Source organism: Chiloscyllium plagiosum, unplaced genomic scaffold (genome assembly GCF_037043375.1).
Source record: "Chiloscyllium plagiosum isolate Xiang-an unplaced genomic scaffold, Cpla_swu_hap1 HiC_scaffold_3, whole genome shotgun sequence".
Lineage (NCBI taxonomy): Eukaryota > Metazoa > Chordata > Chondrichthyes > Orectolobiformes > Hemiscylliidae > Chiloscyllium > Chiloscyllium plagiosum.
The window spans coordinates 76,953,677-76,977,752 of NW_028270141.1; the positions used below are offsets into that span (position 1 = coordinate 76,953,677).

Sequence of the window (24,076 nt, forward strand, 5' to 3'; positions counted from 1 at the left end):
CATTCCATGTATCAATTTAGTAAATTTTCTCCGAATGGCTTCCTTAATTAGATCCTTCCTTAATTAAGGAGACTAAAACAACACCTCGGATGAGATGTTGTCTCACCAATGCTCTATATGACTGGGTCATAGCATCCTTATTTTTATGTTCAATTTCTAGCTTAATTTTAATACATAGGACATACAGATGATATTCAGTGCTCAGCACAAAGTCATCATTTGATCACAAAGCCAAAAATAAATAATGTTTACAGATGGTTTGTGGCAAGGTAAGAGAAATCAAGAAAGTATTCTATAAACAGATATCTGATGCATAAATTGGGAAGGGTGATTCAGGAATAAACATCACATTCTAGGATATTTCCTTTGCAACTGTTTGTAGAATTTTATTATCATGTACAAAGTTACAACGAGCTTTATAAATGTTAATAAAACACTAGAGGGTTTATTATATATTTGTAGCAATTGAGATGCTTTGTTGCTTCAATGTACTTGAATTATCTCCTGAATGATTTGTTTTAGATCAACAATGCAGAATTTTTGCAAATTATATTTTCACCCCACAATGACCAAACATTTTACGTAGCTTAAATCCCTCTCTTTATATCTACACACAGAAGTACAATGTGTCATGAGGAATTTTATCTTTCATAAAACAATGTTTTCAGCAAGAGATATACTTAAGTATAACTAGTTCATTCCCTTTTTTAGTACCTTTTCACAAATCAACTATTTTAAACATTGCTAAAAAAGAGACAAGTTGAACATTTTTTAATCTTGAACTCATCAGAATTAGTCAGGTCCATAGAAAATTGTACTAGTTAAGACATCGTCCACTCCTGTGTACAGAACCTCTGCCCTAATATGATGTCTCATGAGGTTAAAAGAAAAGCCCAATCTCATGCAACTCAGTAAATCAATCATCCTTCATTTAGGAATAAGTTAATTCTATGATGTCCTACCTAACACAATCAAGCATCGGCCCTTATGGTGAGTGAGATAGTGTCTAGTACATTAAAATATTCTACCAGTTAATGTTAACTTTTACATAAAATTGCGATTCAAGGTGCATATGTGTGGTGTATGAGAGGTTCGATTTTGATCTAGTCGTGTGCAGTTTCCTCTAAGATGCATGGTGTTCCATGCTCAGCATCGACTTCTGGTTCCAGAAGCCATTGCCACACCAGGACCTCGGGGTTACGCACAGTCTATAAGAAAATTAAAGGAAACAGTGATGGCACGAGTGGTTAGGTCTGTGTGAATGAAGGGATTTAATCAATAATGTCGTTATTTTTGGAACCTTTTTTTTTGAAAACCAGCATGAGAGATTATGTTCCTGGAATGGTAACGATAATTTGTTTGCAAAGAGAGAATTTTATCAATGGACAGAGTAAATATTAACAGCATTGATTTGTTTTCATCTAGAATTTTTTTTTGCTCTGGATAAAACCCATCACTTGGAGACCTTTTGTTTTCAGTTTGCAGAGGACTTGGTCGAAGTCAAATGCATAAAACAGGTTACCTCAGTGTCAGGATTTTTAGTTTGAATGTTTCAGCTTGAAGTCTTTGGTCAGAACAGTGAAGGAATTATATAAAGCTGAGAAAGTCTAAGTTCAGTCCTCAAAGAGGCTATCAAACTTTCAAGAGAAGGAATTGAAAGAAACAGTTAAGTCAAACCTATAGATGTGACAGAGAAGGGAACTCTACCTAGTGTTTGAATACTATAAAGTGATGATGCTGGAACATGAGATGGCAAGATACAATGTGTTTTGAAATATGTCAATCTGTCATACGGAAAATAGTAGAAGCTATTGTTAGAAACATTATAACAGGACACTTGGATAAGTTCAAGTTGATCAAGTAGATCCAACATAGTTTGGTGTATAAGTTTATCATGTTTAAATAATCTTTGAAGTAGTAGTTTGTGTTGTGGTTAAAGGGGAACATGTGGATGCATTATTCTTAGATTTTCAGAAGACATTTGATAAGGTGCCACATCAAACGTTATTGCAGGAAATAAAAGTTCAATGTTATGGCTTGGTTAGAAGACTGGTTTACTAACAAGAAGCAAAACATCAGAATAAATGGGTCTTTTTACATTGGTAGAATGCCTTGAAAGGTGTGTCATGAGTGATGTGCCAGGAGTGTTAATGCTAGAGACTGAACTCTTTACAATGCTATCCAAATGATGGACAGACCAAAGGCATGGCAACACGTTTGACGATGACACAAAGATAGGTAGGAATGTGAGTTGCCTGAGTATATAAATATGTTATGTGAGTTTGCAAAGATCTGGCAAACAGAGTATAAGGTGGGAAACTGTGAAACTTTCCATGCCTATCTTTAAATTTTGGGCTGAAAGAATAAAAACGCAACATAACATATGGTGATGGGTTGCTAAGTTCTGAGATGCAAAGATCTGGCTGTGCTAGAACATGAATTGAATAGGGTTAGTATGCATGTTCAGCAAGTAATCATGAAAGCTATTGGATGTTACGTTTTAATGTAAGGAGAATTAAATGCAAGAGTAGGGAAGCTATGTTTCAGTTATACAGGTTGAAACTTTATTGCTGGAACAGCACAGCAGGTCAGGCAGCATCCAGGGAACAGGAGATTCAACGTTTCGGGCACAGGCCCTTCTTCAGGAATGAGCAGAGAGTGTTCAGCAGGAGAAGATAAAAGGTAGGGAGGAGGGACTTGGAGGAGGGGCGTTGGAAATGTGATAGGTGGAAAGAGGTCAAGGTGAGGGTGATAGGTCGGAGTAGGATGGAGGCGGAGAGGTCAAGAAGAAGACTGCAGGTCAGGAAGGCGGTGCCGGGCTGGAGGGATTCGGCTGAGACAAGGTGGGGGGAGGGGGGATGAAGAAACTGGTGAAGTCCAAGTTCATCCCCTGTGGTTGGAGGGTTCCTGAATTTGAGGTCGGGGTGGAAGGTGTTAGTGTAGTGGATGAACTGTTCAACCTCCTCGTGGGAGCACGAGGTAGCGCCGATACAGTCATCAATGTAGCGAAGGAAAAGATGGGGGGTGGGGCCAGTGTAGTTGCGGAAGATGGATTGTTCCACATACCCTCTTCCACCCCGACCTCAAATTCACCTGGACAGTCTCGGACTCCTCCCTCCCCTTCCTAGACCTTTCTGTTTCTATCTCAGGCGACCGAATCAACACGGACATCTACAAACCAACCGACTCCCACAGCTACCTGGACTACACCTCCTCCCATCCTGCCCCCTGTAAAAACACCATCCCATTCTCCCAATTCCTTAGTCTCCGCCGCATCTGCTCCCAGGAGGACCAGTTCAAAATACGTACAACACAGATGGCCTCCTTCTTCAAGGACCGCAATTTCCCCCCCGACGTGGTCGACGGTGCCCTCCACCGCATCTCCTCCACTTCCCGCTCCTCCGCCCTTGAGCCCCGCCCCTCCAACCGCCACCAGGACAGAACCCCACTGGTCCTCACCTACCACCCCACCAATCTCCATGTACAGCGCATCATCCGCCGTCACTTCCGCCACCTCCAAACAGACCCCAGCACCAAGGATATATTTCCCTCCCCTCCCCTATCAGCTTTCCGTAGAGACCACTCCCTCCGCGACTCCCTTGTCAGATCCACACCCCCCACCGACCCAACCTCCACTCCCGGCACCTTCCCTTGCAACCGCAGGAGGTGCAACACTTGCGCCCACACCTCCCCCCTCACTTCTCTCCAAGGCCCCAAAGGAAACTTCCATATCCGCCACAGATTCACCTGCACCTCCACCCACATCATCTACTGCATCCGCTGCAGCCGGTGTGGCCTCCTCTATATTGGGGAGACAGGCCGCCTACTTGCGGAGCGATTCAGAGATCACCTCTGGACCACCCGGACGAACCAACCCAACCACCCTGTAGCACAGCATTTCAACTCCCCCTCCCACTCCACCGAGGATATGCAGGTCATTGGACTCATCCACCGCCAAACCACAACAACCCGACGGTCGGAGGAGGAGCGTCTTATCTTCCGACTGGGAACCCTCCAACCACAGGGGATGAACTTGGACTTCACCAGTTTCTTCATCCCCCCTCCCCCCACCTTGTCTCAGCCGAATCCCTCCACCCCGGCACCGCCTTCCTGACCTGCAGTCTTCTTCTTGACCTCTCCGCCTCCATCCTACTCTGACCTATCACCCTCACCTTGACCTCTTTCCACCTATCACATTTCCAACGCCCCTCCTCCAAGTCCCTCCTCCCTACCTTTTATCTTCTCCTGCTGAACACTCTCTGCTCATTCCTGAAGAAGGGCCTGTGCCCGAAACGTCGAATCTCCTGTTCCCTGGATGCTGCCTGACCTGCTGTGCTGTTCCAGCAATAAAGTTTCAACTTTGATCTCCAGCATCTGCAGACCTCACTTTCTCCTCTTCAGTTATACAGGGCATTGATGAGACAATGTCTGGAATACTGTCAATGCCTTGGACGTAATTCAGAGGTTTAATACAGTGGTACCTGAAATAAGCAGACTGTCTCATCAGGAAAGGTTAAATGGACTAAGCCTACAATCTCTGAAGTTTTAAATAACCAAGGGCCACTTAAGTGAAACATAAGGTCCAAAAAAGGGTTTGACTGGGTGGATGTGGAAGGGATATTTTCTCTTGTGGGAGAATCTAGAACTAGGAGCGAGTTTAAAAAAGGGCTCAACTATTTAAGACAGATATGAGTAAAACAATTCTCTCTCAAAAGGTTGAGCCTTTGGAATACCCTTGCTCAAAAAGGTATTGGATGCAGATTCTTAAAACAATTTCTAGGCAGAGGTAGATAAATTCTTGATTACTAAGGTGCTGAAATAATATCGGGGTATGAAAGAAAGCAGAGATCAGGTCAAAATCAGATCAGCCATGATTGTATTGAATGAGGAGCATTCCTGACGGGCAGAATGGTCTACTTTCAGTTTGTTGTTCATATGAGAGTTGATTAAATGTAAAGAGTTTGCCTTTTTCTGTTTTATTTTCATTTTTGTCTAATAAGCTTCTGTTTATTGTTAAAACCAATCCACAGCACTGTTTTCTTTCATTTCAGTGTGATACCATCTCATTATATTTTTAAAATTCTGTCAAACTAGACTTGCCCAGTGATATCAATTAGGATCATAAAACGATGAACACTATGAATCCCTGTCCATCTAGTACTGAAGAATGTTTGACCAAGAACAGATTGAAATCTTACCTATTGATTTTTGAGTGAGACCCAATAAACAACCAGAAAGCATCATAATGTATGAAGTTAGCAAATTAGCGTGATGTAAAATTGGTTTTCAGTATAGTAAAGACTTTATGAAACAAGATTACTACTCCATATCTCTGTAAGATATGGCAAAATACCATTCTTCCTCATGAAGTATTTCTAAGTGAAGTGCATTTGTTTAATGTTTGTATAGGAGCTAAGTGACAGTGCTTCTGAATAATGGGCCAAAAGAAAGATAAATGTTTTGAACTTGATTCAAAAGGGAATTAGACTGTTATCTGAAAAGGAAGAATCTGCAGGGTTACAGGGAGAAGAACTGGAGAATGGTATTAAGTGAATTGTTCATTTGGACAGCCATCATGGATAAGTTGGGCCGAACAGCCCCCTTCAGATCTGTAACAAATCGATGATTGCATAGTTTTAGCTTATAGAGCAACCTTTACTAAGGAAGATGAAAGAACAGTTTAGAATTCAACTTTGAGATAAAATCCAATCAACTATATGATGGGTACTTACATCTGACAGAACATCCGGGTCAATATTGAACTGCTTTCCTGATAATGTTGCCTGAAAATCTTCTAAACTACAGTCAATACTGTCCAAATAATCCATAAGTTCTATCCTGCAAGATCAAAATTTAATAAGCATAAATCTTCTACTGACTGAAAATCAAGCTTTGAAGCAAGAACTGATTCATTGATTTGATGTTAATTGTAACTAAAATGGCTTAACAGTAAATTATGTAGATAATGCATACATGTACTCATTAAACATTCTGATCTACCAATAAGCTCAAATTCATGTAATATGCTGAAGTTTTTATTAAGTAAAATACATAAAAATTAATCTGGTGTTTTTTGAAATCAACATTGATCTTAACATTAACATTCTTTCAAACTATAGCAAACTTTGTTTTTACCAGCACTCTTGCTAAACTGGCAAAAAATATATACCTCAATTACCTGAAGCTTACTGCATTATCATACCCTCTGTGATGTTACAGTAATCAGTTTAGGGTGCCAGTGAGACTCTCTGCCTGTAAGTTTTATTTAAGGCAAAGTTACAATATTATTTATGTGATTTATGCTGTAAATAAAAGTATAAGAGTGATGCATATACCCCTTTCATTAAACTTCTATTACTTAGTGTGTGTTTTTGGATTGGTTATGTGAACCTCTTCATCAACTGGAATATTTGATCAACTGGCACACTCCTAGTCCCATAGAAGTCGGTTAATAAAACGTTTGGTGTAGATCCAGAGTCTGAGCTATAGTGGTTCTGGCTGCTAATATATTGCACAGAAAGAACATAAATTTCCATACGAATGTAGGTCATCTCAAAACACTATATCATGAATGAATTAGTATAGTTGAGCAGGAAAATACAGTTATCACAAAGATCTACATCCAATTACACTGAATAAAGGAAATAAAACGCAAGATATTGGGGAGCTTGTAATATATCAAAATATACCATCACAATATTCCCCAAATTTACTCACTTGCCAAGAAGGTTTATGTTCTGCGAAATAACTGCATTCTCATTCAAAATGGAGTCCATCATTGAAATAGGATCTTCAGAACTGATTGATGATTCAGTGTTTGTTGTTTCAACATTGTCGGTTATCATAGTGTTCATAACATGATCAGTACTACACACATCCATTATCTCTGATGAGGAAAGTTGTTCCTGACATTTAGTAGTCTCTTCGCATAAAGAATTGTCCTGTTCTGCGACTTTGGACAGTTCACTAAAAGAACAAGGAATTTTGAATTTACAGATGGTACAGGGAACACTTCTTTAATATTATTACTTTTCTTTGACTGTGTGAAAAGCTACAAACTAAAATTAAAGTTAACAAACAATGCCCACAACATATTACACTCAAATTTTCAAAAAAAAAGCTAATCTGAATAACACATGAATCAACCTGAAAGTGATTCTTTTGGTTAACCATGAAGTTTGTGCAAGTATTATGATCTAGTGGTCCTAATTGTTATTGGGTAATGTCCAGTTGGTGTCAGAACCAGACATCTTATATCCTCTGCAGGAATTTGGCTCAATTCATAAATGAGTTTTTTTTTAAAAAACCAGTGAACATTTACCAAAACATAAGCCAGCAATGTTTCAGTCTTTATTTTAACAATAAACTAAGTTTTATGAACAAAAATGAAGATAAACAAGAACCCACTCTATTGCCTTCTAACAAAGATTTAGGGACTTTTAAACACACACCAGAAATAACCCAAGCACTCATATTAAAAAAAAAACAGCAGCTTTGTATCACAATCAGTAAATGCCTGTCAAACTTTGCTACAATTCTAAGAACAAGTAACTCTAGCAGGACAGTCCAATTCCTTTCCAAGGACACACATTCTTTTCAATTTCTTACTTTGTAGAGCTTGAACTAATTAAAATTTCAACTCCTCTGCTGGAATCACAAATAATTCATTGAATCTGAGAAACCCTACAGTGTAGAAGCATGTCATTCAGCCAATCAAGTCCCCACCGACCCGCCAAAGAGCATCCCACCCAGGCCCACCTCCCCACCTTATCCCTACATTCTTCATAGCTTACCTGGACACTATGGGCAACTTAGCATAGCCGTTCAATCTAACCTGCATATCTTTAGACTGTGAGAGGAAACCAAAGCATTTGGAGGAAAACCACACAAAGACGGGAAGAACGTTGCAAACTCCACAGTCACTAGAGGGTGGAATCGAACCTGGGTCCCTGACACTGAGACAACAGTGCTAACCACTTAGCAACCTTGCTGAGAACCTGCTTAATTTTTTATTAGTATGCTCCTGACGTAGCTTGTAGAGCTATATGATTCTTTTATATCCACTTGAATAGACAGATGTAGCTCCAGGTTAATTACACCTCTGCAGAAGGGAACTTTCAATGTAGTATCACAGAATTATCAGAGTGCAGGGATCTTGGAACAGGTATTAATCCACGATGTTTTAAAGAGAATGTCTGCTGAAGTCATGAACTCTCAGCTTTATAATGTAGATAAAGAGCTATCGAGCAACCGTTGGTAATCATGTAACTTAGGCAAATTATTGTTAAAAATAAAGCTAGATGATAATTAAGTCTGTTGTACAGAAGCCCAAAATAAAAATTATATTCGACAGAGCTCGGAAGTAAACATAAAGATAGTTGGTCAAAACAAGAACCTCAATGTACTAGTTAAGCATGGGTATACCAATAGCAGCTGTTCTTTTCTGAAGGGTAATATTCATGAGTAAGGTTGCAATAACATGACATTTTCAATTTATATCTTTTCTTTACTATAACTGAATGCTATAACTTGGTAAATGAAGTGCACAAGCAAAATCAAATCAAGGATAGGAATTAAATTCGTACTCATTAACAGTAAATGTAGATTCTTCATTTTTTCCTTTTTGTGTGTCCGTGATGTCACAAATAACAATGTCATCTACTGTTCTGACACACTGCTTCACACCATTTGGTCCATGTACAGATACCTACCAGAAAAAAGGATATGTATTATTAAATTATTTTCAAGTTCACTTCAACTTTCTAATAAAAGAATACAAAAGTACAAGGTGGTTTTTAATTACATGGGTTGAGTCATCTGGCTCTTTTACTATATGATGAAAATATTTTGGCTTAGAAGGTCCAGTAGTATTAATCATGATTGGCCTAGGAACAAAAAATAAAAATAAGTTAAGTATCGATACAACTCAAGATGAATCAAGACAGTACATGCAACTAAACTACAATTGTATCTCTTACTGTCAAAGTCAGCTAACTGGGTTAAATAATTTGTGCATCCTGATTAGTTTATTATTATTCACAACCGCAAAGAAAAAGGTTGCATTGGTCTACATTGACTACTACCCAGTGAATATATTATGTTTTATTAATAGAATATGATTTTATTCAACTATTTTGTCAATGTGAATATATTTGAGGTACTTAAGTGGTAACTTGGAGTCATCCTATTCTCAAGTACAGGAATTGGGAGGTAATGTTGCAGCTGTACAGGACATTAGTTAGGCCACGTTTGGAATATTGCGTGCAATTCTGGTCTCCTTCCTATCGGAAAGATATTGTGAAACTTGAAAGGGTTCAGAAAAGATTTAAAAGCATATTGCCAGGGTTGGAGGACTTGAACTATACGAAGAGGTTTAATATGCTGGGACTGTTTTCCCTGGAGTGTCAGAGGCTGAGGGGTGACCTTGTAGAGGTTTACAAAATCAAGGATAGGATAAATAGATAAAGTCTTTTTCCTGGGGTGGGGGAATTCAGAACGAGAGGCGATAGGTTTAGGGTGAGAGGGAAAAGATATAAAAGAGACCCAAGGGACAACCTTTTCACTCAGAGGGTGGTATGTGTATGGAATGAACTGCCGGAGGAAGTGTTGGCTAGTACAATTGCAACATTTAAAAGGCACCTGGCTGTGTATATGAATAGGAAGGGTTTGGAGGGATATGGGCCAGGTGCTGGCAGGTAGGACTAGATTGGGTTGGGATACCTGGTTGGCATGGACGTGTTGGACCAAAGGGTCTGTTTCCGTGCTGTTCATCTCTATGACTCTATAAGTACTGCATAACAGAATTCCTTCATTAGTTAATTTCATAAATAATTTAACATTTTGCACAACAATAATATTTTAGTACATAACATCTTAAGTGCCCAAATAATTGATTTGATTGCCTGGAAGCTACAGAATTTGCTCGCAACCCTCATTATTTTACACTACATATTCCCCAATCTTTTTTGTAACAATATCCATGCAAACATTCAAAAATGAAAAATCTTACATGGTTCCATGGAATCCAAAACAATGCTACTAACAGTACAAGGATCAGATTAGATTGGAATCCCTACAGTGTGGAAACAAGCCCTTTGGTCCAACAAGTCCACACCAACCCTCGAAGCGTAACCCACCCAGACCCATTTCTCTCTGACTAATGCATCTTACACTGCGGGCAATTTAGCATGACCATTTTTGAACTGTGGGAGGAAACCCACGCAGACACGGGGAGAATGTGCAAACTCCACACAGTCACTAGAGGCAGAAATCAAGCCTGAGTCACTGGTGCTGAGAGGCAACAGTGCTAACCACTGAGCCACCGTGTCAACCCAGGATCTGCTGGCCATTTATTGCATTAGAATTTTTAGCCTGAAGTCAAAGTCTGCAGTGCAACAGCGACCAAAGATAACCCTACAAATATCATTACAGAGAAGTTCAGAAAAATCAGTCCCAAAGTTGACAAATTGAAGGTGGTATATAATATTTCAGATTAAAACAACTGATGGTAGACAATTGTGCACTGTAAGATCTGTTTACTTCTCGTTCTAGGATTTTAAACAATGGCTATTATTTTGCAAAACAGTTTATTAATAGCAATAAATAGTTGATAAGATTTCTAAAAAATGTGCTAAAATTTATAATATGTTCTAATTAGAATCAGTATCAGCTTTTTCAAATTCAAAGCTTAAGAAATATTTAAAGATGAAGCTGGAAACCAGTTTCAATAACTTTCTCTCGCATTTGTTTACTAAAGTAATTCAACATTGTTTACACATATATTTTATATTGGCAAACTTCAATATTTATGACCGACGTTAAAGTCAAACAATTAAAAAGTAGAAACATAGAAGATAGGGGCAGGAGGAGGCCACACGCCTCTTTAAACCTGCTCTGCCATTCATCATGATGACAGATGATTGTCCAACTCAATAGCATGATCCTGCTTTCTCCCGATAACCTTTGATCCCATTTGCCCCCAAGTGCTACATCCAACCGCCTCTTAAATACATTCAGTATCTTGGCATCAACCATTTCCTGTGGTAGCGAATTCTAAAGGCTCCCCACTCTTTGGGTGAAGAAATGTCTCCTAGTTCCATTCTAAATGGTCAACTCCGAATACTCAAGACTGTGACCCTAGGTTCCGGATGCACCCCCATAGGGAACACCCTCCTTGCATCCATCCTGTCTAGTCTGGTTAGAATTTTAAGTCTCTAGGAGATCCCCCTCACTTGTCTGAACACCAGGGAAAACAATCCTAACCTAGTCAATCTCTCCTCATACATCAGTCCCAATATCCCAGAAATCAGCCTGGTAAACCTTTGCTGTACTTCCTCAAGAGCAAGAACATCCTTCCTCCAAAAAGACCAAAACTGCAGACAATATTCTAGGCGTGGCCTCACTAAAGCCCTGTATAACTGCCACAGACCATCCCTACTTCTGTACTTGAAACCTCTCACAATGAAGGCCAACATATCATTTGCCTTCTTAATCGCCTGCCGCACCTACATGCTTACCTTCAGCGAATGGTGTAAAGGACAACCAGGTCCCACTGCACATACCCCCTCCCAATTTACAGTTATTCAGGTAATAATCTGCCTGATTTGTTTTTGCTTCCAAAGTGAATGACTTCACATTTATCCAGTTATACTGCATTTGCCATTGATTTTCCCACTCATCCAAATTGTCCAGGTCATGCTGTAGGACCTCTGCATACTTGTCACACTCCCACACAACTTGGTATCATCTACAAACTTTGAGATGTTATATTTTGTTCCCTCATCCAAACCATTAATGCATACAGTGAATAGCTGGGGTCCCAGCACCAATGCCTGTGGCACCCCACTAGTTACTGCCTACCAATTTGAAAAGGATCCATTAATTCCTAGTCTTTGTTTCCTCTCAACCAGTTTTTATTCATTCAATACACTTGCCTCAATCTCAGGCACTTTAATCTTGCACAATAATCTCTCATGCGGGACTGTGTCAAATACTTTCTGAAAAACCAAATATACCACATTGATTGGCTCCCCCTTGTAAATTCCACTAGTTACATCTTCATAGAATTCCAACAGATGTCAAACATGATTTCCCCTTCACAAATCCATGCTGACTCTGTCTGATCCTGCCACTACTTTCTTAATGCTCCCCGCTCCCCCATTATGTCCTTGATAATGGATTTGAGAGTTTTCCCCACTACCAATGTTAGGCTTACTGGTCTATAATTCCCTGGTTTCTCTCTACCTCTCTTTTAGAATATTTGATTAACAGTAACTACCCTCCAATCTGCAGGGACTGAACCAGAGTCGATAGAATCCTGGAAGATGACCAGCAAAGTAACCGCTATTTCTCGAGCCACTTCCTTAAGTATTCCGGGATGTAGATTATCAGGGCCTGGGGAGTTATCCATCTTTAAAGCCCTAAATTTTCCAAGCTCCATTTCTCTACTAATATTGATCTCCCCCAGTTCATCCCTCTCACTAAACCTTGCATTCTCCAACATTTCTGGTATCTGATTTGTATCCTCTTTTGCTCAACCATTTTTTCGTCTATTATACATTCTCCTATTTCTGTCTGTAGGGGACCTACATTTATCTTCACCAATCTCTTTCTCTTCACATACCTATAGAAACTTTTAGTGTCAGTCTTTATGTTCCTTGCAAGCTTACTTTCATACTGTATTCTCACCTTCTTAATCAATCCCTTGGTCCCAATCCTCAGACCTATTCTTCTCAGTCAATCTCTACTTTCCTTTGCATGCCACAGATTGGCCCTCTTACCCATTTTGCTTTTGTGCCAGACAGGAATAAACAGTCGCAGTTCCCCCATGTGTTCCTTGAGTGTTCCTATTACCTATCCAATGTCAACCCTTTAAGTAACTCTCCCCAGTCTATCAAGGCCAACACACACCTCATATATTCACAGTTTCCTTTATTAAGATTCAACACCCTCATCTCTGAATCAATTATCTCACTCTCCACCTTGATAAAAAAAATTCTATCATGTTATGGTTGCATATTCCCAAGGGGTCTCACACAACCTGATTGGCAATGATTCCCTTCTCATTACACAATACCTAACCTGCTCTTTAGTCAGTTCCTCCACATACTGGTCAAGAATAACATCCCTTATACGGTCCAGGAATTTCTCCTCTCTGGCACTGTGGCTAATTTCATTTGCCCAAACCAAGTGTAGATTAAAATCACCTATAATCACCAATATTCCCTTAATACATGTATCTCTAATTTCCTGTTCAATGTCATTCCCAACATTACCACTGCAGTTTGGGAGTCTATGGATGACACCCACTAATTTTTTTGCCCCATGATTATGAGTCTAACAAACAATTACTCCATTGCAAAACTGCAAATCAATTCATTTTAGTGTTAGAAGGCAGATCAAATGTAACAGCTGGAAAGTTAAAGAAATGTAATGTGTCTGATAAGGTTTCACAATGCAGTTATTAGAGTGCTTACAATATTTAAGTTATAACTTTTAAGTAGCTGTGAGCATGTATTCGTACACTGTATAGGGTACTTGAGGAAATTCACAAACTAAGAACAATGTCATAATGTACCAAATAATGTACTGAACACTTGGGGTATATTTGAGACAAAAATAAATCCATCATTCACCAACTCAGATACAGGACTGATGAAGCAAATTCTTAATAAGCCAGAAAAATTAAAAGCTCATATTCCAAGGAAAGTATAGTTTACAATTTACTTTCAGCTAAAATTATACTTACAAATTGAATTAGTACATATAAGGAAATCTGAAATAAGTAAAGCAATGAGCAAAACTAGATCCTAAAAATATTAAACATTTTTTTTAAAAATGCATACCTTTTCCGCTTCAAGGTAACGATTTGGTTATTCTGGACCAAACTAACAATAAATTTAATAATCTGAAAAATATGAAGCATAACCATTTATAACCAAAAACCCACATGAAGAATGAAATTAAATTAACATGTTCCAATAGAAAATCATATCAGATAAAATCAAGAAATGGACTATAGTGAAAATAAAACTTTAAAAATTACCAAAATCAATTATGTTTTCAGTACTTATTTGTCATATTTAAAAGGCATGAGACGTCATAAATTGATTTTAAAGCTTTTCGTTTTAAGATTTTAACATGAGCTTTGCTGGACTAAAACAAGGCTGCTGTCAATTAAAGTATGTCAGTTGACAATTTCCAGAAAGTTCTCATCAGCAATAACCAGGACCGAGTTTACATTCTCCTGAATGCTACATCTTTACACATCTTGCACTCCAAACAGAAAGAGACCAATAGACAAGACCAGTCCTCAGTTAGCACTGCATGAATGAGGAGGGGGTTATTTAAATTCATTATGCCTCAAGTAGTGTTAAAGAAATAAATTTTTCTCATGTCAACAAACAGCAGGCAAGACCAGAAGCTTAGAAACTATCCAATAAATAAAAGTGATCCAGGAAGCCCATTAAATGACCAAAATTTCTGGTTTCTGGAAACAGTTTAATTTTAAATTCTGGTCTGTCTTGCTTAGGCTAGGAAAAGCTTTTGTCAACTATTAACCTCACTGTCTACAAGACTCTGGCTCAACATAACAGCAGACTCAGCTAAGCCTGTCTTTAGTCACAAATTCCAGGAAACCTGGTATCCAGATTAAATCCTACATTTTCCTGAAATGCTGGCCAACTGCACTGCTACACCTCCATGTTGTGTTGCCATAGTCTAACCAGACCATAGGGGCTGTTCTCTTATTAGAGAGAAGCGACTGGTGGTGATTTAACCTGAGGGCCACCAGACCTCAAGCAAGGGGAGAGGTTGAGAAGCAAAGTCCTTCATGGTAACCTCAAACCGTTGATGGAATTGAATCCACTCTTGGCATCTCACTGCCCAGCAAATCAACAATCACTGCTACAGTAAGAGATTCTGCAAGATCAGTCTATGGAAAAGTACCTTTACTGGTTACAGACTATCTGCAAGCAGTCAAATCACATCAATTATAATGTTCATAAATTTTGTTTTTTTAATTATTAACACTTTTTTTTCAACTTCTTTATGCTTGTGTGCACATATTTTTAATATACTACATTTAAAGTATGCCAAGCTGTTAAACAACAATTAGATGAAAATTGACACCAAATCAAAGACAAGCATGACTAAAGCTTAATCAAATAGTTTTTTTTAAAAAGGTCTTAAAGGATCAGGAAGGCTAAAGATACTAATAGTAAGTCACAGGAGTGGGGCATTTGCAGAGTGAAGGAACACAGATTGGAGGATTATAAAGCTGGAGGACATTAGCCATGTTAGGTTTGAGCGATGACACACAGGATGGACTGGGCGCAAACGTAAATCAAATACATGGGTGTGGACAATAGTGCTTTCTATCAGCTCAAGTTTATACAAGCTGGAATATCAGGAGAAAGTGAGAACTGCAGATGCTGGAGAGTCAGAGTTGAAAAGTGTGACGCTGGAGCACAGCAGGTCAGGCAGCATCCGAGGAACAGGAGAGTTGACATTTCAGGCATAAGCCCTTCATCAGGACATTCCTGATGATGGCTTAGGCCAAAACGTCGACTCTCCTGCTTCTCAGATGCTGCCTGATCTGCTGTGCTTTTCCAGTGCCACACCTTTTGATTTGAAGTTAGAATATCAGTCAAGCAGACATTGGAATAGATGAGTCAGGAAATATAAAAGCTGAAGCGGAGATGGAATTGGCAAAAGTAATTAGAACCAGGTGGAACTTATGATGGGAGAAGAGGTGTTGAAGTTTCAGTTCAGGATCAAGAATGGCACTGAGATTGAACCCATCCAAATATATACTGAGATAACAACCAAGGAGGGAAATGTAATCACTCAGTGATTAGGGAACTAAAGTTTAAACAGGAGCTATCATAGCCCATTCAGGAAATAATATCAGAAAAACGGAATTAGAGATCACAGGTTGGCAGTAAGACAGACCTCAATAGTGGTAACGAATATAAGTGAGTAATATAACACCATGGGTAAACCTTGCTTCATTTTCTAGCACACAACAGTAAAATCATTTTTGGGTCAAGAACTCAACCTTCTAATCAATGAACCTTTTAGGTTGCACAATACCAGAGTAATTTTGTCATAGAATGAGGGTGTCGCTGTCTAGGATAGTATTTATTGCCCTTCCCTAATCGCCCAGAGCGCAGTTAAGAGTAAACCACTTGCTATGGGTCTGGAGTTTCATGAACGCCAGGTCAGTATCCTTTCCTAAAGGGCATTAACGAGCCAGATGTTTTGTCACCCCAACAATTGACAATGGATCCACTGTCATCATTAGGCTCTCATTTCTACCATCTGCGATGATAAAATTTGAACCCAGCTCCCAGTTAGCAATTCTCAATCTGCTTCCAGAATCACTGATTTTTTAAAGATCATGTTAAAGGTGCCATGCAAGTAAGCTTTGTTTGACAGGTATTTATAGGTAAAGTAGAAGACTTTAGCTGGCTGCACAAAAATCAATATTTGCCAAGGATGTTTTTGTGCTGCTAGATGTCCAAATTGCATGTGAAAGTTGAGTAAACAAAGAAAAGCCTTACCTGTCGAATTACTTGCTGCTGCTGTGCATGTTTTTGTCTAAGGTCTGCAATCTCTCTCCAAAGTGTTTCATTTTCCCTGTTGGCACACAAAAATAAAAATAAAATTGTACTGTATTACTGATGTCACTTTAATAGTTGCAGACTGAAAATCAAATATGCACAGAGTGCCACTACTTGCTGCAGCCCACTGGTTGGTGTTGGTGAGATGGGGCAGTGGGCAAGCAATATAGAAGATAGCAGGGAGGCAATACACATGCATACCAGCACCTCTGTACAAGTCTATGAATTTTCACCAAACTCAAATGCTGAAAATGCTGCCAGATGCTCCAAGCTACTGTTGGGCATTTTATATATTTTATATTATTTATTTTGTTATCCATTTAAAGCTTCCATATCACAACTTTATAACTTCAGATTTCATTAGCCAGCCTCACAATGAATTATTATTTTACCTCTGAAAGGCATAATACCCTTTAAGCACTAGTCATCCTTCAGTATATCATCCAAACAATGATCCTTCTCCAAATATTGACAATGTGTGTGGCACTTCGTTTTACCATAGTGGATAGTCAACCTGTTTACCATTGCTCAGATGCATAATTCCTACCAGAATCTTTTAAATGCAAGGATGGAGAGTTTTATCCAAACACACTATTTTGAATGGTATGCTGTCAGTCTGGCTGAGAATGACTAACTCAAGGCTAGGGATCATACCAGAGACCCTCTTAACTATTTATTTAATTCACTGAGTCGTTTGGAATCATGAGACAATGTAACTTACTGATTGGGAAACTGGTAACAACAAATGGATTCTATTATGGAGATGAGATTGTCAATTGCAAGATTATGAAGCAAACCCTGCAGATGCATCTCCTCATTGCAAATCCAGAGAGAGCTCAACTAGTGAAATGGATATGTTGAAGCAATTTTATTTTTATTTTATCTATCAGACAATTATGAAAACATTTACATGGTGTCCAAGAGTCAGCAAAGGCATCTAGAGAAATGTTCACATTTGTAAGGAGCCCCAATTCTCATTTAATTCTTGTATTTGCAATAGCCAAGTGACCCAAACAATCCAAGCCTAGTAACAAAAACAAATTATCTCCTAATTTTGATTGTCGAGATACGACAAGCTGCTTTTTTGTCAGGAATGCAGATACAAAAAAAGAGATTATTGCAATACCATTTCAAGGAAGTCAATCTTGAATCAAGATTTTCTTGTTTTCCTTGTAGTTCCTGAACACTGGATAAAATTGCAGTTAAGCCTTCTTGCTGCATTTTAGCTTCTTCTGGCTTAATCGAAGATACCTATGATAATGCAAATAGTTAAATAAGCTGATTAAACATAACTACAGATGCTCAAGAGACCAAAATTAAAAAGCACACGTCTAAGAAGGTTGCAGGGTTTTAAAACTTAGATTAGATTCCCTACAGTGCGGAAACAGACCCTTCGGCCCAACAAGTTCACACAGACCCTCCGGAGAGTGACCCACCCAGTCCCATTTCCCTCTATCATAATGGGCAATTTAGCATGGCCAATTCACCTGCTCTGCACATCTTTGGACTGCGGGAGGAAACCAGAGCACCCACACAGACACAGGGAGAACGTGCAAACTCCAAATAGACAGTCGCTGGAGGCTGGAATTGAACCTGGGACCCTGGTGCTGTGAGGCAGCAGTGCTAACCACTGAGCCACTGTACCGCCCTCTTGGATTACACTATAGAGATTGAGCACAGTGAGATCACTGAAGGAATTGAAGATAAGGAATTGACGTTTAAATATCAACAGGTTACTGTAAATCAGTCACAGGTGTGACTGGCAAATGGGACTTGGTGTAATTTGGATACTGCATCATTTTTTAAGTGACCTAAAAAAGTGTGCAGAGTGCAGAAAAGGGGAGGTCACCCAGATTGTAAAATGAGATGAGAAACTGGATGGAAGTGAAGGATAGTTCTGGAAACAGTAGCGATAACAGTGCAGGATGAGAAAGGAAAGCTACTGCAGGTGATTCCCTGGATACAACTAGATATGTAGCATTAGAACAAGGCAGTTGCAGTCCCAGCTAAGTAACAGCAGAGGCTTAAGAGGAGTATGCGTGGTAATCCATGTCAGTGTCAGTACAGCAAATCAATGCGTTGGAAGGTTGGGATAGAAACCAAATACTTGAAACTTCCCATTCAGATCACAAAGAATAAATCAAAACCATTTTTCATTCTATCAAATCATTACTACAACAGGAACAGGTTTAATGATGAAACGGTGTTTAACAACCCATCTGTACTAAATCCTGCAGTGCAAAATGAATTACAATAACCTAAAAGTTAGTACCATTGTACAACTTATCCAAAAAACTCACTTTTGAAAGGAATGGTTAAGTAGGAATCATACATGCATACTCAGATTTCAATAGGCCATAGGCATAAATCTGAACTCATAATTTATGTTTTAAAGGAAAACATTTTATTTGGTAGTCTTTAAATTTTCAGGTATCTAATTAAAAGATTGACCCTCTTCAGTAATCAACAGTCAATTACAATAATATATTTTGGTTAAGGCACATAAAGAGGGTGGCCGACCCATAACAGATACTTTCATCTTTTCAGAGTAGACATTAAAGTAGGAGTTCACATAAGGTACTGTATCCCTTGTACTTTAAAAATCATTACTTTCTATTTTTATCCCTAACCTTCTGCTACCAATACTTGTTTCTTAAATGGTTGAATAGCACAAGTTCCCGAAAGGAACACAAGAAGTCAGCAAACATGAGTCAAGCATGTAATAAATTAAAATGAACAAGACAAGGCATGGAAGAAATGTAAAATAATTATTTTATCTGAAGCCCATTGCAACTTACCTTTCTTTTTATGTTTTCCAATAATTCATCTTGGCCTTGCTTGAAATAAGGATGTTGAAATTCCACAGGGCCATCACGCTCCTGTTTGACTATACCTGCATCAACATTCAGTACTTTACGAAAGCCATCTGTAATGCAATCAAGAGTTACTTCAACTTTAGGTTCTGTGGAATGGCAAAGGCAACAAAAAAGACAAGTCAATTTAATCAAGAGTTACAAATTAATAGAAGGGGCAGATTCAAAGCTTACTCACCAAAAATTCACATTCAGATCACAAGAAAAAAAAATCAAACCATGTACCATATTATAGAAACATTACTACAATAGAATAGGTTTAAAGATGGATTACAATTTGCTCAGAGTCTCTGACTCAAATAAACTCTCTTGCTACTTGAATTGGGACAAAGTGCAGACTCTAGGATTGAAAAATGTATTGGGAAAATTCATCAGACTTGTAACAAATGCAATTACCTTTTGAAAATCTACATTAATTGCAGATTTTAACAAAACATCAAAATATTACTTCATTGGTTGAATGATATTCAAAACTTAGGCATCACTGACAAGGACTGCATTTACTGTTCTTATGAAAAAATTGATGGCAAGTCAACTTGTCAGCCTGCTGCAAACCCCATGTTAAAAGTACTCCCTCAATACAGTCATGTGTGGATTTCCAGAATTCTGGTGCAGCAACAATAAAATTGTGCGCAAATTGGAAGGAAACTTGGAACTGATGGCTTTCCTCACACATTTTTGTAATCTTAATCTGCCCAGATGATATAGATTGGAAGGTGCTGCCAAAGATTCCCTAGCAATACTTCTGAAACCAACATGATCATTCTAAAAGATGAGTGACTTAATCAATCCAGGTCTTTTTCAATATATAATTTCAGTTGCATCACACTGTAAACTTTTGCTATAAACTGTGTCCTACGATCTTGTACTCAGCTAGTGCTTCCAAATAAACCTGCTGGTCTACAACCTGCTGTTGCGTGATTTTTAACTTTGTAAACCCCAGTCCAACACTGGCACCTCCAAATCAAGCTTATTCAGCCTTCTTCCAATGCTCCTTTCAAGGCAATAATCTGGTGAATCATGTTTGCAATCCCTCTACTGCAATCACAGCCTACAGTATTTCACAGTACTCTAGTGGCAGTCTAATCAACGAATAGCTCCAGTGTGACTTCCCTATTCTCATGATCTATGCTTCAACTGATAAAGACAAGTATCATCAGTATCGTGCTGGTTGCTTACGTTGATAGATAAATGTCAGCCAGACACTTGCTCAAGATAGTGTTGAGCTAACTGCAATTGCTAATCCTATCATGATTTAAAGTTCGATGGGTTAACCAGACCTAACACCACAGACACCCTACTAGTCTATGTAGGAAACACACTCAGCCAAATACATATAGGCAATTAAAAGAATGATAAGATGCTCTTCTCCTATGTGCATGTTGGACAGCTTGAAGACAGGTGAGTCACCTAGTGCATAATAGCCAGTCTCTAATCATCTTTTGCAACTGTACCACTTAGGTGGTTGACCATGTGGAGCTGTGGATTAATAGTGAATTGAAGGGTGCAGATGGTGGATGACCCCAGAATAATAATCTCACTGAATGCCTCGAAGGTTGCTGGACTTTCTTGCTGGATCTTGTGCAGCACCAACATGAGATGCCACATATAACCCCAAGTATGGATGATGCCTAGGTATTGCATGCACTGCAGACATGGATTTCAGTCAATAATTTATCAGTAATTTTCCTCTGCAATACAACTCATGCTTATGCTTGGTCCAGGTGGTACTGGCAGAACCATAACTAAACGTTAATACACAAGCACTATATGATAGAAGAGTTTATGCCTCCTCCTCCAACACTAACAATTGAGAAAAAAACTAGAAGGTAGCTGACTGGATTGAATATGTCCAATGTTTTATGGACCTGGAATTTTTCACATGCTTGGGTGAATGCCAGATTTTGCGACACTTGAAACAGCTGGCTAGTGCAGCTAGCTCGGGAATAAAAACCTTGAGCATGACAGCTGAAGTATTTTGTTTCATTTTGGGTATGACACTATCAAAAGGATGTCAAGGTCTTGATGAGGGTATCGAAAAGATTTAATAGAATGGTACAAGATTGAGGGATCCCACTTACATGAGGAAAAGAAAGAAGCAGGGATTGTTCTTGAAATGCAGACAGTTAAGAGGACATAAGACATGTTCAAAATTATGAATGTTCTGAGAGGCTAAAGAGACGCTGTTTCCAATAGCAGAAAGATTAACAAACAGTATCAAATATATGGTGACTGACAAAAGAATAGGTATGACATTCCTTCTGTTGTGAAAAAGCCAGCTGCTGTGATTTGGAATTTATTTCCTGAATAGACAGTACAAGCATCTTCAATAGTAACATTTAAAAGATAAAAAGGTAAGTGGGAGAGACCTTTTTTACGATTTGCTTCTACACAAGATTAGATTCCCTACAGTGTGAAAACAGACTCTTTAGCCCAACAAGTCCACGCCAACCCTCCGAAGAGCAACCCACCCAGACCCATTCCCCTACATTTACTCCTGACTAATGCACCTAACACTGCAGGCAATTTAGAACGGCCAATTCATCTAACCTGCACATCTTTGGAGTACCCAGAGGAAACCCACGCAGACATGGGGAGAATGTGCAAACTCCACACAGACAGACAGTCGCCAAAGGCTGGAATCGAACCTGGCACCCTGGTACTGTGAGGCAGCAGTGCTAATCACTGAACCACCGTGCCACCCCAGGATATTTAAAATTTTATGCTGTCAGATTCTATAGCCTTTCTTGTGTCCAGTGTATTCATTTTTTTGTTGATGTTACATGGAGTCAACTGATGCTGCTGAAATACCTGGTTCAGGAGAATGCAGAGATGCATTGTCTTAATCTGGCTGAGCCTGCTAAGATTGAGGATCAGGAAATTCATGCAGCTCCCTCTATTCATCAACTTCTTAATCTCCACCAACATTGAAAAGAGTTTTGATCAGGCCTGTTGGCTTTGATTTGTCTAGAGGAAACTCTTTAGCACATGTAGTCTACAGCTTTGCTCTTTCAGCACATCATATTCAGGCATGTCTGGTGCTGCTCCCTAGTTGCTCCTTAACAACAAAACTATGGCCCGTCTTGCCTCAGTGCGGTCATGTTAAGCAGTAAATAACAGGTCAAAGTACATAAGAATACAAGAAATAGGAGCAGGAACTGATAGTACAATCAAAGCTGCTCTATTATTTGGTTTCAACTCAACTTTCCAACTGGCTCCCCATATTTCTCAACTCCCGACACAACAAAAATCTAAGTCAGCCTTAAAATATTTATTAATGGAACATTCACAACCTTTTGTGTATCTAAACTCAGCCCTAAATGATCATCCATTTCCCTCTGACAGTACACCCACTTTCCAAATGCCCCAGCCATGAACGGAACTGCTCTGCATCGAGCCGATAAAGCCCTTCAGAATATTGTATGACTCAAAAAGATCACCCCTCATTCTTCTGCATTACAGAATAAAGGTTGAATTTACTCAGACATTCATCTTGTATCCAGGACGGTATCTCATGAACCTTTACGGTGTCAGCCTCACACTTCTATCTCTGTTTACAGATGAAGCCCACATTTTGACGTCTGGACACACCAAAGTCCTGCACAATAGCAACAAAACGTGCTCCCGCAATCATGCATGTTGACACTTACACATATTGAGTTGTCGTACAAAACTAGCCATGTTGTTGTGTTTGAAATACTTGGGTAGTATCTCTTTGGCGAATCTCTGCTCATCCAGAACCAGGAATCCGTGCCCATTCTAGTCGTGAGAAAAGGAACAACGGGGGAATGAGTGATGACCGAGAGCTCAGGGCTCACCCCGCACTGAAGCCACCCACCCTCACCCCACTTTCCAGCCCGGTCCCACTCCCTCCCTTCCCAGGCCGGCCCTCACATCCCTGACCATCCCGGCGCTCCCCCCCCGCCGCCGCCGCCGCCGCCCGGGCCAGGCCTGTTGTTTTCCTTCCGATCCTCCACCAGCTGCCGGCACACTAGGCCTGAAGAGCTCGCGTTAGCACAACCGGATGGTTTGGAGACATATTTGGGGGGGGGGGGGGGGGACGGCGGGCAGATGGCCCGGGGCTGCCCGGTTCCTTTTTTACCTGATTCCAGCAGATGAACTCGTTGGTGTCAGGGTCCTCCACCAGGGCCCACAGTTTGGTGAGGAAAGCCGGCACAGGCACCGACTGCTTCATCCTCGCGGCGGCCCCGGGGCTTCCCCACGTGACCACGGGGACGACGACAACAACAGACAAACGGCCGGCGCGCGCAAGCTGACGTCACCCGCCGGGGCCTGCGCGCTGACGTCACTCGCAGAAACCCTCTCCAAGGGGAGGGGGGTGCGCGGGGGCGGAGCTGGGATTTGGTGGTAATGGAGAAGGTACCCTAAAGGTTTGAGTTAAAAACCACACAACACCAGGTTATAGTCCAATAGGTTTATTTGGAAGCACACTAGCTCCTTCATCAGCGGCGCTCCGAAAGCTAGTGCTTCCAATTAAACCTGTTGGACTATAACCGAGTGTTGTGTGATTTTTAACTTTGTACACCCCAGTCCAACACCGGCATCTCCAAATCATAAACG

General features: G+C 39.8%; 1 protein-coding gene across 1 annotated transcript in view; it reads right to left on the minus strand.

The window, feature by feature from the left end:
• hsf2 (heat shock transcription factor 2) overlaps nt 1–23,745 on the minus strand; it is a 28,256-nt gene extending 4,511 nt beyond the window's left edge. The window contains exons 1-10 of the mRNA XM_043684267.2: nt 23,598–23,745; nt 23,146–23,254; nt 19,421–19,548; nt 17,749–17,873; nt 16,563–16,638; nt 13,845–13,906; nt 8,804–8,885; nt 8,586–8,707; nt 6,718–6,966; nt 5,733–5,838 (exon numbers count right to left, since the gene is read on the minus strand). Of these exons, the coding sequence (XP_043540202.2) occupies nt 5,733–5,838; nt 6,718–6,966; nt 8,586–8,707; nt 8,804–8,885; nt 13,845–13,906; nt 16,563–16,638; nt 17,749–17,873; nt 19,421–19,548; nt 23,146–23,254; nt 23,598–23,690 (1,152 nt within the window). The 5' untranslated portion in view covers nt 23,691–23,745. The remainder of the gene's footprint in view (nt 1–5,732; nt 5,839–6,717; nt 6,967–8,585; nt 8,708–8,803; nt 8,886–13,844; nt 13,907–16,562; nt 16,639–17,748; nt 17,874–19,420; nt 19,549–23,145; nt 23,255–23,597) is intronic.
• Between the last annotated feature and the right edge of the window lie 331 nt (nt 23,746–24,076).